This window comes from Caloenas nicobarica, chromosome 8, assembly GCF_036013445.1.
Source record: "Caloenas nicobarica isolate bCalNic1 chromosome 8, bCalNic1.hap1, whole genome shotgun sequence".
NCBI lineage: Eukaryota > Metazoa > Chordata > Aves > Columbiformes > Columbidae > Caloenas > Caloenas nicobarica.
In genome coordinates, this window is record NC_088252.1 from 28,070,443 (window position 1) to 28,089,602 (window position 19,160).

Genomic DNA, 19,160 nt, shown 5'->3' on the forward strand with positions numbered 1-19,160 from the left:
CACGTCCTGCAGGCACCGTGGATCACGTGCAGATTCTGTGTTTAGATTGGATATTAGGAAAAAATTCTTCATGGAAAGGGCTGTGGGGCATTGGAAGAGGCTGCCCAGGGCAGTGCTGGAGTCACCATCCCTGGAGGGGTTGGACAGACGGACATGAGGTTCTCAGGGATGGGGGGCAGTGGTAGAGTTAAGTTATGGTTGGACTTGATGATCCGGAGGGCCTCTTCCAACTGAAATGATTCTGTGATTCCATGAATGCCGTCCCCACAACCACTTTGTCACTTCTCCGCCTCTTTTCCTGTAGCGGATCCGCGTTACAGATCAGCGGTTACAAATATGCTGCTGGTTCTCACTTAGAGACATGAATCGGCATCAGCACCCCCTTCCAAGTGGGAAATTAAGCTCTAATGGTAGCGTTGGAATTTTATTTATTGATATTTTCTTTCACTCGAGGTTTACTTGGGGAAAAGAGACGGCAAGGGTGGAGGCTTGGCCCTTTATGGTGTAGATCGCAGATAGGAGCAGAAAATTCTTTCTGCTGGCGTCCAGAAGCGAATGCTTGTGCCTTCCCCGAGCTGCTGCCTCCACCCCGGTGGTTCAGACAGACCCCTGCAGAGGTGGGAGCTTTGGCCAAAAAGAAATCCCTTCATTTTAAAGCTTGTCCCCGTGTTTATCCGCGCCACTGCTGTTATCTCAGCAGCAGTCTCATGGGTGAACTTGAAATCAGAGCTTCTCCCTTAAATGTACATTTGTGCAAAGCAAAACACCATCTTGGGGCATAGGTCAATTGACCATTTAAAATTTTTTTATTATTTTTTTTCTCCAATAACTGTGTGTTTTGAACCACCTGGAAATTGGAGTTACTTCTGAAAGCCTTGTGATCTTGTTTGGTCGTCTCCTGAGCCTGATTTTCAGATAAAACAAAACACTTTGCCACACCTCATTGCTCGTGTTTTAGATCTTCACCTACTGGCAAATGTAATACCAGGAAATGCAAGGAATGCTTATGAAAAAACACACGAGTACATAAAATAAGCATTGTTAAAATAGCAGTGGGTTATGTATATCCAAATAGGATTTCTGATTTTTTTTTTTTTTTTTTTCGAAAAATCGTGGCAGGGATAATGACTGCTTTCATGTTGAGCTATTTTGCCATAATTTTGTTTTGTATAACAGTTACATATTATGTTACTGGTGGAGTTTATTGTTCTTTTAGCTCACTCCAGGCGAGTAGCCGCGTTTCAGCGCGGCTGGAGCTGCTCCAGCTGCATCAAAGTGACATGAAAATGCTCAAAACTTCCCTTCCAGTTACATCTGCCCCCCAGTTTGTTTAGGAAACAAAAATGTGTTTTAAATGTTAATTGAGCCTGTGTTTATCTCTTGTAGGGAGGATTGTCTTTCAAATAAACTAGTGAATATGGACCAAAAAGTCAACTTCTTTTAAGCCATTGAGAAAAAAAGCTCATTCGGTCGCAGCAGCCCAACCCGGGACAGAGCTGGAGTTTGTCCCCATATGGCTGACAGGGAAGCAATTTGTCTGATACGCTTTTCTCATTTATCTCTGTCACGGCACGGCACAGCGGATCTGCTTTTGCTTAAAATAAGTTGACTTTTTCTTCAAAAAATGTCTCGCTTGTGATGCTGGGGCCGTGTTCTGCCAAAGTCCCCCGTGTATTTTTATGGCCCCGCTGTACTTGGAATCCAACTTTCAGCAATTTTTTCTCTCCTGTTACGCAGTCCCAGAAGAGAAGAGATAATAATGGTCTTGCCCCGCAGCGTTTGGAGGGTGATATGGCACACGACTGCCCCTCCTTTGCTGCTAACCCTTGGGAAGACGAGAATTTTTTATGTTCCTAAAGTGACTTTGCTTGTATTTCAGCACAGAGTCTAAAAGCAAAATATTTCCCTATTTCTGTAACAATCTGCTGAGTATCGAGTGGGTTTCACTCCGTGGAGCCATTCCCAGTTACCCCAGCAGAGGATCTGAGATGAGCTCCTGAGTTAATTCCTTCTTTCTCTGCTGCTTTTCCCACTTAGAGATTTTTAGGACTGCGAAACCTAATACACCTTAGGACAACTATAACAAAGCAGGAGAACCCTAATGTGTTTCTTCACCTTCGGGGTTTGCAGTTTAGTTTGTGAATTCCTCCACGTACGTACAGAAAGAGTTGGAATTGGAGCTGTGTGCCCTTGCCAAGCGGAGATGATAAAGTATCTTTACTAGAAAATATTTGCATGTTTAATATTATGATCTGAAGCAGCGTCTTTAATCCTCGTTTGTGGGGGAAGCAATCTCGCTGATAAACTGGCGAGATCACATCCCTCTGATAAATGGGCTCGCAAAACTTTGGCTGCGGAGGGCATATCAGACTTCAGCGGGCGGGCAGTGACTGATCCGGCTGCCAGACAGCGCCGCGTCGCCTGCCATGAGATCTTAAAGCCAAATCTTGTTTGAAACTTCTCTTTGTTGGGGCGTTAGTCACGGGTCTAATCTTGAGTGTTGCTCCTCAGTGAATTGCTATGGAAGGAGGGAGCCCCTGTGAGTTACGAGGTACTTTAACCTGGAGAAGAGATGCTGATAGTCCCGCCGCACCTCGCTGCTCTGCGAATGCTGGGTGACGACAGGCTCTTGCTAAATAGAACAGATCTGCAACACCCAACAGGTCCAGAAAGGAAGGCAGGTTTGGGAAACGTTTTATGGACTGAAAAATGGATCTTTGCTCTTGGCAAAGTTTTAGTAACAGCTAATGGCATGTGCAGAATTCACTGCAATTGCCTGGTGATCCGTGGTTATTTGCAGAGTAACGTGGACGAAGCAAAAACCTGGATATTAGCCCATTAATACAAGGCCGTAAAGAAGACACAAACCTGATATGTCCTGTGGTGCCACAAACCAGCACAGACCTGAGTTGCGGGGTGTGTTGAGCTGAGGTCTGATGGTGGTTATAATGTGTTTGTGTCTGTGCTAATCACAGAATAGTTTGGGCTGGAAGGGATCTTCAAAGCTCATCTAGTCCAACATTCCTGCCATGAACAGGGATGTCTTCAACCAGGTCAAGTTCCTCAGAGCCCCCACGAGCTCAATGTGCAACAGGTCAGGTATGGACACAAGATAAAAGACCATGGGGGAGAAGACCCTGTGAACTGGAACAGCGTATGTGAGCACTTGCCCCGCTATGGGAGAGTTTGCCTGCCACAGACGGCACGGAATAAAGCAAAAAATGGGCATGGAAACTGGGTATAGGGACATGAAGTAGTTTGGCCAAGACTCATCGAAGATGCGAGGGGAGCTGGGTTGCTGCTGCTGAATTAATTTATTTAAAATTGTCCTTATCTCCTCGTGTTGTGCAGGAGCAAGCCAGAACGTGCCTGCTGTATTTGGTGAACCAGCTGGCCAACATGGAGCACTCATTTCACCATATTCTTCTGCTGGAAATCAAGAGTCTCACTGACACCTTCTCGAGCATCTTGGGCGCCCAGAGCAGGGACATCTACCGCATGAGCAACAGTTTCACTGCCATAGCCAAGCTCCTTGTCCGACAGCTGGAGAGCGACAGCACATCAGGAGCCAGGTAAAGCTCATTTTTCTATGATAGTCACGGTCGTGGCTGTGCGAGGCAGCATCAATTTATGTGAAATATATTCAAGTTGTGATGGATGAACAATCAGCTGGAAGTGAGATGTACCTCGGTTCCTGTAAGTTGCTACGTTGCCATTTTCGTATTGATCTTGATATTCCTCTTGTATTATTCCAGTCTCTACTCACTCAGCCATTGGATTGTGTTATTTACAGGGGCAGGTAAGCGCACAAAATAGTTTACAGACGCCTGGTGGGCAACGTCCCTACTTGTAGAGGTAACTTGAGGTCTGTATTTCAAATGCAAGCATAAGGATGATTGACACTAGCACAGAAATCTGGAATTAAAGGGGGGCAGTAAGAGCTCTGTGGGAACCAGCTGCCAGGCAGTGACCTCTGAACATCACAAAACAGACATTGCCTCGTGTGGCACTGAGGAATAAAGAAGCCGTTCAAGTTTCAGCACTTAAAGAACAAGAAAAAAGCCATGTCTCAGATAAGTCGACTCACAATCTGAAAAGCTTCAGTTAAAAATAAATCGGCGAAGTCAGGCTACACGATTATCGTGGAGTTTATTCTAGAAGATAACGAGTGAAGCTGGTGAGAACAATGACTGGCATAGTTCCCTGATAAAGGTTTGCTAAAAAAATTTGGAAAAATGTTCTCAAGTTTGTACAAAAATATGTTCTGCTCACTCAAGCATCCTAAGTTTAAAGCATCAGGAGTGTTGCTGTATTTGTCACAGCATGTATGTAAGTGTTATTTAAATGTATGGTGATAGCCACTTTTAATTAGGGAGACACTTACAATTAGCATTGTGAATACTGAAATAGGTCAAGAGAGCACAAAGGAATAGTAATTATTTGAAAAAATGTGACACAGATGTCAGAAAACTCATAACCATGAAGGATAGCCTTGGAGACAGACCTGCAGGGCTGGAGCCAAAACATTGAGGTCATTCCAGAAACAATTAACTGGTATCCTGGAGAGTGTTAAAAATGAAAAAGGAGAATAACCCTGATATAGTCCCTCATTTTACAACAAGAAATGTCCAAACTTCACCTGGTGGCAGAAAACTGCTGAAATCGAGCCTCTGCGCTCCTTTTATGGAAAGTTTCATTAAAAAGAATGAAAAATCCTCAGTGGAGACAGCAAAGTGAGCGTGAGATGGTGGTACGCATTTTCTAAACTAGTCAAGTTCAACGGTGAAGAAGAGTGTGCCCGATGTCACTTAGTGAAGGGAACCAGAAGGATGTCACGAATGCTGGGGACGGCAGTGAAGCAGGGCAGGAATTGAGGTTTCAGTAACAAAGCCCAATAATAGTTATTCACGCAGCCCATTGTGATCCCTTATCCTACGGTAGAAAAATTACTTTATTTGCTAAAATGTTGTGGTATTCCTTATTATCTTCTGTGCTTAACATTTATCTCTAGAGCTGATAAAAACCAGTAGAAAACAGAAAAGGTTGTCATTAAAATGTTGCTGTGTTTACCCGTTTCTCTCTAAAATTCCCCTTTGTTGAGGACTTGCTTTGGTCTGAGGAGTAGAAGCTTTTTTATATGTGTGAGTGTGGTTACAGATGCAAAATACTGTTTGGATGAAGAGTCTAGGGGAAGAGAAGGGAGGAAATTATATTTTTCAGTGGATTTTTCAGGATCCGTCCTTATTTCCCTTCAAAAAAAAACCTCTACTGATGATGCAGAGCATGAAAGGAAAAGGCTTCCATGGGGCCAGACTCTGATTTTTCACAGTTTTAGGTGTTTGGTTTGACATTTCAGGCCTGCATCAAGTGAAGCATCAGCTACATCAGACAGGAACAAGTACGGCACAGTGATCAAGGCTAAAATGAGAGTTCTCTGCTGATTTAAGCAGAGCTTATTCTGACTTGTACCAGCATAGGTGGGACTGGTCCCAACCTCGGTGTGGAAATACCCTCCCAGCTGCAGAGCTGCCGCAGTTACGGAGCTGCAGTGTTTTTTAAAGAGCGGCAATTCAGAGTATTTATGCTGTGAAAGGAAAACAGAATTTTAAAATGTGTGGTTGGATTATAACCATTCCTTCCAGAATCACGTGTTTACATAAGAAGAAACTGATTTCTTTAGAGCGATGGCTGGCTTGGAGTTGTTTGACACGGGGAATTTTACATGCAGTTGGTGGAGAGTATAATTAAAACCATGCCATGCTCTGTTGCCCCTTACTATCACAAAATTGCAAGTTATTCAGTCTCAGAGGTGCTTTTTAAGAACACATACAGAGTTTTAATGGACTGGTCCAACCTAGAAGTATAGCATGGTCAATTAAAAGACAGCAAGAAAGGAAAGAAAGAAAGAAAGAAAATTTAATGATGCTTCCATGGCCAGGTTCTGGGAAAGAACTGAGCATAATATGCTATAGCAGTGCTGCTCATTTTTGTCTAGTGGCTGGATTAAATTATCTTTTCTCCTTAAAGGTGAGGGCAGGCCTAGCACGTGGTGTGAGCATTCATTTATCATTCGTTTCCCTTTCATTTTCCACCATGTATTTGGAAGCTCTTGATGTGCTTCCCCACTGTGAGCCTGAGGTTTTGGGATCGCCGTCGCCATCCACCACTTGCCTTCCTCAAACCTGCGCTGTATTTTATTTCCTCAACCTGTCCATTGTATTTGAGGAGGTGATTATGTCCGTACGTTGATGAACCACAAGGACCCGCGCTTGATCCGGTCATATTGCCTCCGTCCACCCAGAGCTGAAGCCCTGGAAGCAATCCCGTATCGAGTGTATTTTTAGCGATTTCTATTTGTGTACGCTCTCTTTCCTATTTTAAGCACCTGACTGGTGATGTTGATAATGGTGGTGGAAAGGCTCTTCAAATTACTGTATCGCTCTTGACTTGCTTTCAGTATTTAAAAGGAGCCGAGAAGAAAGATGGAGACAGACTTTTTAGTAGGACCTGTTGCGACAGGACAAGGGGTGATGGTTTTAAACGAAATAAGGGAGATTCAGGCTGGACATGAGGAAGAAATTATTGCCCCTGGTGGTGAGAGCCTGGCCCAGGTTGGCCAGAGAGGTGGTGGCTGAACCATCCCTGGAGACATCCCAGGCCAGGCTGGACGGGGCTCTGAGCAACCTGAGCTGGTGCAGATGTCCCTGCTCATGGACTCAATGAGCTTCGAAGGTCCCTTCCAACCCAAACTAATCTATGATTCTATTATATTAAGGTCTCTTTAATTTAAAAGCAGTGAAACGATGAGTAGCACGGTACTATCTTTGCAAGCCAGGTCCTTATGACTTTTCTGACTGGTTTGTGCGTCCTTTTCCTCTCAAAAACAGCCTGAGCATTGGTGTAAGCTGATCCTGCTCCAGCAACCTCAGCAATGTACCCGAAGTCTCCTGCCAAGATTTCAAACAATAGTTTATTTTCCCGTTGCTGGAAGGGCGGCCGGCAGGAAGCGCTGCCAGGCCTCCCGTTGGGCCTGGGCTGGAGGCTTCATTCAACGTTTCACGTGGGGTTTGTGCTCTTGGCTTCCCGGGAATCGATGCGAGTGCACAGCGGGGACACGTGAGAGCCCGTGGTCCCCTGGGACACCCTCCCCAGTGCTTCCAGTCCCCCTGAAATCGCGGGCACCCTCAGGGCCAAGGCTGAGGTGGTGGCTTGAGGAGCACCACGAGCCCCATGTGCACCAACCAACTACTGCTTCATATATGGCATATAGGATTAGTTCATGTGTTCCTTTAGCAGAAGCATTTTCTTCTATTTCCTTCACAAAACCATCAAAGCTAAACCAGAGAATGCTGGACGAAAAGGCGCTGTCATAAAACGCCACTTTTATTTCCAAACATTGGGTCTGTCATTCATAAACCCCATCAGTCCATCACTCCTCTCTCTGTAGCCAGAGGGGCTTTACATAGATTTACGTATGGAACAGACATTTTTCTTAGTGCTTAGTTCCCACAATGGGAGCAGTGTTGAGAGTTATGTTGGAGTGACAGCTTTCTAATAAATTAAATCTTGTCCCACATCTCCAGAAAGATTTGTTAGTAAAGGTCATACCAAGGTTCTTTATTACAGAAGAATATTTTTTTCAAAGTTTTCTGCCGTGTTAATATATTATGAGATCTTGCCTAATGAAAAACAAAACAAGACAAAACTTGCCAGCTCCCCTGAGAAATATCCTGAACTACCTTTACCAAAACAGATGAAAAAGTGCATTTTGTGATGCAGTATTCATGGTGCGTGTTTTTTTAAAATGTGCTTTTTTGTTTCCACTGTTGGTAATTTGCCGTATTTGGGAATTTTTAATAGGCTTCCCAACTGTGAGCATGACTTGTTCAAACTCTGCTGCTTTGAAAGTGCTGTGTTAAAACTCTCACTTGTGCCTTTCCATATCTGTATTTTACAGATTTAGCTATTCCGATATTTGCTTATCAGGAAAAAACAAAAAATAAATGGTCAGAAGCAAAACAAGCTTGTTTTAGATCTGTGGGTAGAGTTTAAAAAGTAAATACTGTCAAACTGTCAAACACCCCTTAATTCTCCAAGAGATTTCTGGTTGTCTTTGTAGTGCCTTCATGGTTTTTTGGTCCGGTTACTCCATAGCTGCAGGAATAAGATGGGAACAGAGAAATCTGCAGCAGAAGGCACCTCCCTGAAGAAGAGGTGAAGGAACAGCGGTGCTTTTGCCCCACAGTGCTGTTAGTACCTGGAAATTCAGTCCTCCTGCTGCTGCAGCAGTAGTTCTAAGATTAACATAACAAATTTAAAATGAAACAGCTTCCTCCACAGTCCTACAAATTCATTTTAACTCTTCATTTTCTCCTTTGCGGAACTTCAGTCACATTGCTTAGAACTTTTCCTGAGCTCGTTTCCATCCGTGCACTGAGTTTTAAATTATATTTTTTCTTACCCAGGGTACAATAATTCAGTAGGAACTACATGTACTTTTGTCAAACCTTTAAAACCACAGACTTGTATAAACTCTGCAATTAGCTCTATTTTTGGTTTATGAAAATAATGCAATAAGTCATTGTTTAGTAAGCTTGAGAGAATAGTTTAAGCTCAGCTAAAAAACTTTCCTATGGGACTATCAGGGAAAGAGCTGGGTCTTGCTTATGCAGATAGAGCACATGTGGTTTGTAATCCAGTGTTGCCAGAGATGTTCAGTGTTTCTCATCCATCTGACAGAGACATTGATCTCGAAGATGTTTTTGAAAATGATTAATTAACCTCTAAGAGAATCTCTGCTGAAACATAATCATGTTACCAGCTACATGGTATGTGAAAATGCAGCATCAGCATCACTATGAGCACAGTGTGCCAGAGTTAAATCTCTGCTCTCTACTTCCTTAGGATGGAAAATGACGCTGAAACAGAATCTCCTGTACCACTGGATGATCTAAAGTCTGTTATGAATGGAAATGAAGAAGATGAAAAGCTTCAAGTTAAAATACAGGCTTTTGAAGAGAAAATAAATGTTGACAACAATACTCCTGGCTCAGTGCGGAGATACAGCTTGGGCCAGGTTTCTAAAGAAGAAAGGAAGGATATGAGATTTAACAGGTATGGCTGTGTAAAATGTGTGTGTAGTTTTCATGAGTATCAGTTTTGTAATAAAACTTTATCCAAACATTGAGAAATTGGTCCCCTGGCATGATACCTATGAGCATCATGAGCCTAATTTTAACCAAGTCTCATATCCAGGAATTTACAGGCTGGATAAAATCTTTCTAAATTATTAACATAAAAATTTATTTAATCTCTTCTGTGCCCTAAAACAGCACAAGGGGTGGGAAAATATTTGCATACAGATATTACTAGAAAGGAAGATACAGAGGCCTCTTCTGGGTATTATTGCTAACAATACGTATCAGGTGTTTGAATCAAATTTTGTCTGTGCGCTGTGTGAGACGAGTGCGACTCTCCCGGGACACTGGGTGAGATAAGGGCTTAACTTCACCCTCAGTGTATGTGTATATACATACATATATATATATATATATATATAAATGCAGAACTGGAGGCTGAATCTCGGTGCAGTTAACTGGCTGCCGGATGGCATTTTTATGATGTGATCCATAAAGCACACACTCCAGTCCCAGGGTTATAAGCTTTTTGTGGATAGGTTGAGTGGCTCCCTCCATGGCATGCAGATGTTGTGATATATGGATATTATTTCGTTTCATTTACTTATTCAAGCTGTGGCTTGAGTTTTGCTTTTGAAATGCATATTTACCCCAAGATACTTGCCTCCGGCTGAGCAAGCCCTGTGTTCAGCTCTCTGAAGCAGCTGCACGGAGGTAACCTGGAAGAACATGTGTTTGGGTGATTTTTGTGTCTTATGTCTATTCCAAAACACTTTTCCTGTCCTTAATCGCCTTCCAGGTCCAAAAGCCTTGCTTTGCACGCAGTCCGCATGAAGGGGGCAAGCTCGGAGAGCAGGCAGGACGAGGAGAACGGGGAGATAACTGCTGGTATCTCCTTCACTGAGATCTACATCAGCCAAGAGAACGACAAATTGCCTTTCGGTGTTGATCCTGAAGCGATGCAACTGGGAAATTCTTTGGTTTCACGCCAGAGTCTCGATTACACAGAATCAGCGAATTTGGCAGAATCTCCTGAAGAAAAGGCCTTGGAAGGAAGCGCAGAGGCAGCGACAAGCCCTGTGGAATACCAGGACAAGCTCTACTTGCACTTGAAGGAAAACCTGGGTAAAGTGAAAGAATATGTTGCGGAGATGGGGAGGAAAATTCCGATCCCCGACCAGTGCGTTATTGAAGGTAAGAACCCTGAGCCTGTCCCGTCACCAGAACTTTAACACGACACTGAAAGTCCTCTCGGGGATCGAGTAAATGGGTGGGAAAGATCCTCTAGTGCAGAGCTCATGGATGGGGAGGAACGTTAGAATCATAATCACAGAATGGTATGGGTTGGAGGGACCTTCCCAGCTCCCCCAGTGCCCCCCCTGCCATGAGCAGGGACATCTGCACCAGCTCAGGTTGCTCAGAGCCCTGTCCAGCCTGGCCTGGGATGTCTCCAGGGATGGTTCAGCCACCACCTCTCTGGGCCAGGCTCTCACCACCCTCAGGGCCAACAATTCCTTCCTCATGTCTATTCTTAGTGAGATTATTATTAAATCAGTTGATCACAGCATACACCAGAAATGAGGCAGGTCAGGACCCTCGGGTTGACACATTCCAGCCCAGACTCAAAGCTCCCTGAAGGCCCAACAGAATGAGATCCCTGGCACGTTGGGTTGGGTTGGATCCTGTTCCCCTACGTCCCTGGGGTTGTTTAAGGTTTTTGTGCTTTCATCAAGGGTGGGTGTTTGTTTTCAAGTGCGAGGAAGCTGCTTTGCTGAGACTGCGGGGGAGGCGGGCGATACGCTGCAAGATTGGGTCTTTGATATTTCTCTTTGAAGTAAATCTTTCAGGTTGGGTTGTGAGCCTCTTATACTGAGCCGTAGCTGTGTCCTTTAATGTGAATTTGTGGGCATCTAACCACTTGCTGCTGGTCATGAGCTATTTACAGCCCAGCCCTTCGATGATTCCAAAGTGTAGCTGACTCACTAAATTAAATCATTTTACAGTCACTTAAAACATCATCTTGTAACACTACATAACTTCAGGTCCATCTAATATCAACTTCTGTTGATAAAATATTTGCTTGCTTACTTTTTCAGTGGTCAAAAAGCTGAAAAGTAGTTTCCAGTCATAAAAGGGACATAACTGCATATATTTTAAAAGCCTGTGCTTCTCAAGAATTTCCTAAATATCTTAAATTCCAGGTTTACTATTTGGAATAGTTATTTGGTAGAAGCTTTTGTTTCATAAAGTCACAGTGGAAACAGAAGAGTGAACAATCTGGCTTTTCAAGTGCTGAATGCAATGACCTCACATTAATCGAATGCAATACGTTGAATATTTTTCAATGTATTGCTTAGCTTCCATTCTGAAGTAACTGTTTTGATATGTTCTAAGTATGTGACTGTTTCTAAATTCATCCAAACTATTGTAATTTCCCGAAAATCCTCAGCTAGCATTCTTAGGGAAATTCTTTGAGTAAGGACACGTGCAGAACAGGAGATTTACGTGACTCATTCTAAAGATGCTGGAGAAACGCAGTCTGGCTCATTACGCAGGGGACAGCTTTGTTAATATTTCAGATGTTACATAAACCATTCCATCTAAAACCTCGCCGTTACTGGACTTCTGTGATTTCTGCACATTGTAAAGGCCCATTCAAATATATCTGGTTTACTTTTCAAATAGGATGTTTAGAAAATAGTAAGAAGATGTTAGAAAATATATTAATATACGTAGTTGGGTAATATTATCTTGGTTATGTAGGAGTTTGAACTGGAAATTTAATATGTAAAAAGGGGAAAATATGAAAAGACGGGCACTTCAGAGTCCCATGAAACAGAGAAGGAAATAGTGATAAAATCAGTTGCAAGGAAATAGGGAGGGCGGGAGAGAAATTGCTGCCGTGTGTGTGTTTTGTGCTTGTTGCTTACCGCTCTTTTACTCACCCTTTCTGAGTTAATACCGGGATAAGGTGCTGGTGGGACTTTCTGACTCGAATCAGAATTGCCATTCCAGCATCCCTCGAAAGGGCAAAAGTTGAGAAAATTGGATTTCTTTACCAAAGTAGGAGAAAACTGAAGGAGGACTCATAACAACCATCAGCACTGTGCAAGGCAGTTAAGGGAACAGGCATGCTGGACAAGGCAAGAAATAATTTTATTATAATTGCACAGCTGAGAAAAATTAATGCAAAATATCAGTGAATGTAGCAGGTATGGGCTGCAGAACAAACACGAAGCGTTCTAATGGAGTTTAGATCTCTTAATGCGACATAGTCAGCAGTTGATGCTTGTTAATGTCTGTTTCTTTAAAAAAAATAGCATAAGGATATTTCAAACCATTAATGAAAGTGAACTTAAGAAGCCTAAAGAAGTGTAAAGAACATATGCGTACTTCTGTTTTGAAGTTAATGTAGATCGTAGCATAAAAACACCCATAGTACATTGAGAAATACTTACAAGAGAAGCAAAAGACCAAGACAAAAATTAATACTTGCAGCAGGAAAAAATAGTTTTTCTTGTAAGAAATAAAAGCAATTTCCCTAATACACTTAAGAACCAGGTTTAGCGTCTTTTACCCCTATGCACAAATATGAGCATGAAGTCTTCTTAAATGCTTTTTCAGCTTCGACAGTAGAGAAAGTTCTGTAGCCTGTGCTGGCAGGGGAGTTGCAGAGGTTAAAAACACGTTAAAGAAACCTGCAAGCTAGCCAAGGTTTGATGGAGCTGAAGAAGGGTTGGTTGTCCCTCAAACATTCCTGTTTCTTCCATGTGCATCAGTTGAGTTAATGTAAGATTTTATTTCCACCACAACTCCGACGCCACGGGTGCTCCGAGTGTGGGCACGGGGCCAGGGCTGGTCCTCGATCGCATCCTCTGCTCTGTAACGTTGTCCATGATTTGCAAATTTTCTTTTTTTTGCTATCGATTCAGACACTTTAGCCCTCACAAAATGTTTTGGCTTTACAGGGTGCGTTTTTTCAGTCTCCTTGTTGATTTATAAGCTCACTTGATTTATAGTATATGTCAAAATGTATGTAATATTAACTTGAGTGTTTGATTTTACAGCTGTGAAGGGACACAGTTCAAGAACTGTAAGAGTGGATCCATGGTCAGCCTGTGACAGTTAATTTGAAGCCGTCTCCTATAAACATTGACAAATGACTTGTCCTCAGCTCTGTTATCTCACTTAGTATTTGCTATTTTTGGTTGCCTGTGCTTCAGGTGGAGGAGGGTTGTGAATGGGGTACTGATCCTGCGGCATGAGCAGGCTCACGGCTGCACTGGTGGCCAGAACGTCTTAAGAAATGGTCAAGTTGAGGGTGTTTTGAAGAACAGAGGAGCTACAATGGCTTCCCCAGTGCTTGTGTGTATGTACATGAGTGAATCTCTTGGAACTACTACTGGAGTCAGAGAGGAGCAGAAGGAAGGCATCTGAAACCACAAAAATCCATTTATTTTAGATGGTTTCCGTTGGGGGCTGATGGTTTGGTTCAGTTTCTGCTTATTTTGAACCACTTCACCCAGGTTCACATCTCTGCCATATCTTAAGCAATCTGAGGCATTCTTTTGTGTCGTGTTCATCACTAATCCTCTTAATCCTTTGGATATTTTCCTAAAAAAACCCCACAATGCCACCATATTTGTCAGGCGCTTTATCTTTCATGGAGCTAAGCGAAGTAGTTTTCATCAGCCCATATTTTTCCAGATGGTTTGTGATCTTCTACCTTATCGGTACTTCCAGGATCTTGCAGCTGGCAGCAGCCCAGACTTGTGCATCTATCATTTCCCAAATGCTCCCAAGTTTCATTATGGCTTTTCAACGTTTCATTATTGCTGTTCGATGTTTCATTATTGCTTTTCAACGTACGCTGGGCGGGATTTCCACCGCCTCGGTGTGACTGGGGTCCCAGCGATGAAGAGCAAGAGCCCGTGTTTGAGGACCCCGTGTTGCATTTGCCATGTCTCCCCTGGCTGCAGTTCTACTTGCTCTTCAGATAATTGGGATAAAAATGCCACTGTTAATGCCTGAGTGTCAACTGAGCTGTTGGAAAGAAAGCACTTGGTAATATCTGTGTGTAGAGGATGCCGAAGGATTCGTGCATCTTCAGCCTCTTTTTTTAAAAGGATGGAGCCCGTTCATTCCATCCCGGGTCACTGAAGCCACATGCAAAATGTGATGCCATCCAATGAAAGATATTATAACCATTTAATAGCAGTGAGTCACTCCCGGCTCCTCAGTGCCCTCCAGGAGGAAATACAAACAGCAAACGTTTTCTGGGATTAATGGCAGAACCCTGAAAAGATACGAGGCAGCAGGGGAAACAGGTTGCAATATACTGGCCCTAAATCTGGTTGTTGTTATGTTTTATGCGGTACCGAGGGATAATCTGTACCATATGCCGGTGGAGATGGAAAAGCGCATTGGTCCCCCGCAGCGCTGGCCCTGCACCGGTCTGAGGAATTCCAGCGTTCCATGAGCCAGACGCTGATTTGGAACAGATGGACCCCTGGTCCTTCGCTGGGATCGCAACGTGGCCCAGGCCGGCGCTTCCAGAGATACCAACGCTGCTGCTAGGCCAAAAAAATCCTGTTAGTTGGTGGTTTATTCTATAGAACTGGTATTTCTATTGCATCCCACACGTGAGGTTAGTGCACTTTTGCTTCTGAAGGTGGGACAATGTGGCAGAGACGTTTTGATATTAGACTGTTGCACCTTCCCTGATGACGTGGGCTTTTCATTGCCCCGATGGTAAAGGGAAGGACTTCATTATTATTTTTTGTTTAACTGTTAGAAAGTTAAGCTATTCTGTATGTTCTCAAATGTGGCTTTTTGCCACTCAACTCAGATTTGGACTCTGTGTGTTGAGCGCATTGTCGTGGACCCCATCATAGCCATGCCCTCTCCATTAATTTTTGTGTAACTTACTGGAGATGAAATCAGTTGGACTGAGTTATGGCACACATGCAAAGCTAGCGGTGTTAAAAAAGAAAAAAAAAAATCAGCATTTCTTGAAGCTGGTTGCTTTAAAAATTTACCTTTTCTCCTATCAGGGTATTTATTGTTTGCATGCTTATTTGTGATCCAAACTGAACAGATCAGGCAAAGGAAACTGAGGAAGCTGAAAAAGGCTTAAAATTGAAATGTAAAAAGTTGCATCCGTTTCTTGTTCCCTGGTTTCATGTTTGTGGGTGGGTTTAATTCTCTTTGGGAAATTCATGAGCATACTTTTACTCCTATTAACAGATTTTATTTAATAGTGAAGGATTACCAATGTAAATCAAATAATGCATTAATTGTTCCCAGAACCAGCGACTCTGTACCACTTGCCTGTGACCCTCCTGGTTTAGCCCAGCATGTCAACCTGGAATCAACAACAATTAACAACTCTACTGACATTCCTCTGTTTATATTTTGTTCTTTTTCCCCAGGCACAACCACTTACTAGTGAACTTTGAAACAAGTATTTTCTTGTTTCCCATAGGAAATCCAAGTTGATGCTTGTTCTCATGCTGGAATTTTGGGACTTGCCAACAGGTGTGATGAGAAATGCGATTGCCTCTATTTAAGTCGGTATCACAATGAAGATACACCTGGTGTCCTGTCACCTTGTCCCTCACCTGTCCCTTTCCTCCTCGTGCTGCATCTTTGCACATGCTGACATGTACAAGGGATTTTCCTGGCCCAAACAAAACAATCGTATCCATCATCCAGCTCCAAGAGCTAGCACTCTTAAATAGTCATAAGTCTCTCTCTGTATTTTATTATTTTATTTCTTTTCTTTTCTTTTATTATTTTATTTTATTTTACTTTTCCACAGTCAAAGCCTCTATGAACCCATGCAGTATAGAAACGCTGTCAGAGCCACAGATGTAGTGGCTGAAATGGTGTTTCCATAAATCCTCGTTTAGGTCCGACGGGGCGGGTTACTCAGGGAAATCGAAGTTGGCACAAACACCCTCCTTCAGATTCACTTTCCACATTTAGAAGCGTCAGTAGTTTTTAAAGTACAAAACTGATTCCAGAGTCTGTAAATACACAGCTTAAATGTGACCAATGTAATAGACTTAATGTCCTCAGGGAAATTAGTTAATTTTTTCCTTCCTCTCTCCCTTGCATACTTTTGACCAATTATTTTAAAGAGTTGCAGATCAATCTTGGCCATAATTTGGACTTTATTGCTTTAAATCCCATGAAAAGGACCTTTAGTCGCCGTTGGATTGCGGCGTTTACCGAGCTGCGCCGGGTGCTGGGGGAGCTGCCGTGGAGCAAAGGGCTTTTATTGACAGGAATCTCCTGTGTCTTGTATCTCACTGATACCCAGAAAGTTTCTTTGGGGCTAAATTCACCTTTCCCAGGTGAAGTCAGGGTGAGTGGTAACGTGTCCCCACACGGGGAATTACACAGAGGTTCAGGGAACTGAGTTGTCTTCGCCTTTGTAAGCTGGGGATGGTTTCATTTAACCTCAAAGCATTTTGCTAACTCTAGCCTGCAAGTGATTTATTTTCGTTCTTCCTAGCAAAAATTCTTGTATTTCCTTGTTAACCTACAGCCCTGTTCCCCGCTCATCCATCAGATTCGCCGTTGTCAGCCGCTGTGCATTGCTAAGTGCAAACGCCACGAGTTGTTTTCCCTCAAAATGATGCCGTCAGGTCTCCCAGGTGTAAACGGGTCTTGCTGTGTTGTATTTTCTCTGCTTTAACTCCTCTGTAATCCATCAGGATTACACAAGGCTGGTATTGGGTTCATAGTGGTTTATATAACTTGCAGTGAAGCAGGCAACATCGCCCAGCTAAAGCTCAGCCCATTTACGTACGTGTGGTTTAGGAAAGCCCAAATGCATCTTCTTAAACTGCATATCGTGCTGAGTACCTAAGTACGTACAATTCGTAAATGCTGATTTTAAAAGTACCTTTTTCATTCTCAGAGTGTGTCTGAGCACAAGTCTGAACATGGACGTGTGACACACGTGCTTTGCTCCTAAATAATCCTGCCACACTCCTAAATAATCCTGCCACACTCCTAAATAATCCTGCCACACTTACCCACAAGGGACAGCAAAAACAACATACTGTGATGAACGTTTTGAGGGCTAAGTAATGATTCTTTGGGATCCTTGAATAAGATATTATAAAAGTGCAATGTTATACTAGAAATATCAAACCCCATGGTGAAGGTTATTACTCTGCACTGGGATACGGTACATAGAATCTGAATCGGAATTGCTACACGAGTGGGGAAATAGTTGTAAAGAGCAATATTGTCACTTCTAGAAACATCTGGTGCTTTGGTTTGGCTTCTTAAAAATGAAAACGTAACATACAAAATTTAGTGTCTAACAACCACTGGGTGTTACAATAACACTTGCCATATATAATGCAGACATTTTGGGGGGATGTTTTGAGCACAACAGACTCTGATAACCTGTTGAACAATATTTACAACACCTGCAATGTTTTTATGTGGGATGGAGTACAAGAGAACTCTACTGCCATGGTTACATTTGATTAAAAGTTTAAACCCATTTTATTATTCATAATGCCAGAAGACTATGACTGAACCCACGTGACTATTACAATTTGTATTTTTAGTTAAAGGTGCGTCTCTGTGCGGGAGTTAATGACCCAACGGGCCCCTGGTTATTCTGCAGTGTGTATATATCCCGTGTGCTAATCTCTCCTGCTTTAGGTTAGTATCTGATGATGCTGTTCATTAAAATGATTTTTTTTTTTGCCATTTTAAACATTTTGTGAAATGGCACAATGTAAATGTTTTTCTGACATGTCATTTTCTTTAAAATGCACCCAAATGATGACAAGAAACTAATTTCCTGTGGTATTGGTGTGTCGATTTGCATTTGAGTGAAATACAGTGTAGCAGTGCTAGATGTGGATCAGGGTCATCTTAGTCTTCATCAGAATGTTTATTATTTAAATACCACTTTCCACTGACTCTGGGCTGACTGAGATTAGCTGTTATATGTTGCAACCTGTAGTTCATTGCAAACCATTGAAAAACACGTAGTAAACTTTGGCTTGTTATCAGACATTGCCAAACTCAGCATAGCAAATGTAGCAGAAATAGCGATGAGTAATTGCTTGTCTCATACCAAAGGTTTGAAGATTGTCTGGGTAGGAGGCTTCTTTTCCGTCGGTATTGACAAATTAATGCTGCTTTTTTCCAGGAACAAACTTTTTGCTGAGCCAACGTGGACTCTGGCTCCTGAGCTGACATTTATTTTGGCGTGTATTGTCAGCCTCGGTATTTTTCTCTGTGTCATCCACAATGTCTTGCTAAGCGATTTGTTAGGTTTTTGTCTCTCTCCACAGATCCTTTACAACTTTTTTGTTCTGCAGCAATTCGGAACCTTCTCCACAGTCCTATCAAGCACAGTCCTGCCCAGCACTGAGCATCCTTTCTTAATTACGAACCCGCAGCCTTTAAATGCCTCCCAGGTTTCTTGTCAATTTGTACCTTTGTAACTGAAAAAATAACCACTGGACTTGTTACCATCTATGATGCACAAACCAAGGGTCTTCAGCGTGGGCCGTGCTGGTGGAAGAGCGTTGTGTCAACAGCTCCTTGGAGACGCCAGTGAGTTTTGTGCTTTAATATGTCCCCGGACTTCAGGTCGCTCTAATTAACCCTTTCTCTTTCTCAAACTCCTCCTCTATATTGAACGTGAATACTGGCAGGTGGCTGGTTTGGGTAGTTAGATTAAACTCAATTTTTCCCCCATAGCTACTAATCCAAGAGTAGTGGATTTTATGTCCCATCTTTTTCCTGCTAAGATGGTCATGTTGCTTATGGACATGATATATCTTTGATCTGCAGCTAAGTTAGTTGTTTTGTTTTGTTTTCTGAATCGTCGTCTCAGTTTAGCAGCATTTGCATCTTTGTTGGTTTGACTTTAAACCCTGGCTTTCTACTGCTGAAAGCAACAGTTGCACACACGCTTCTAATATTGTCCCACTGTAGATCTCAGACTACATTTCTGCTGGGATGGGTGCTTGACACGACCCA

General features: G+C 42.8%; 1 protein-coding gene across 2 annotated transcripts in view; it reads left to right on the top strand.

The window, feature by feature from the left end:
* VEPH1 (ventricular zone expressed PH domain containing 1) overlaps positions 1-19,160 on the top strand; it is a 67,620-nt gene that overhangs the window by 23,217 nt on the left and 25,243 nt on the right. For both annotated transcript variants that reach the window (XM_065640340.1, XM_065640341.1), the window contains exons 6-8: positions 3,352-3,572; positions 8,905-9,114; positions 9,937-10,331. In XM_065640340.1, coding sequence (XP_065496412.1) covers positions 3,352-3,572; positions 8,905-9,114; positions 9,937-10,331 — 826 coding nt within the window. The remainder of the gene's footprint in view (positions 1-3,351; positions 3,573-8,904; positions 9,115-9,936; positions 10,332-19,160) is intronic.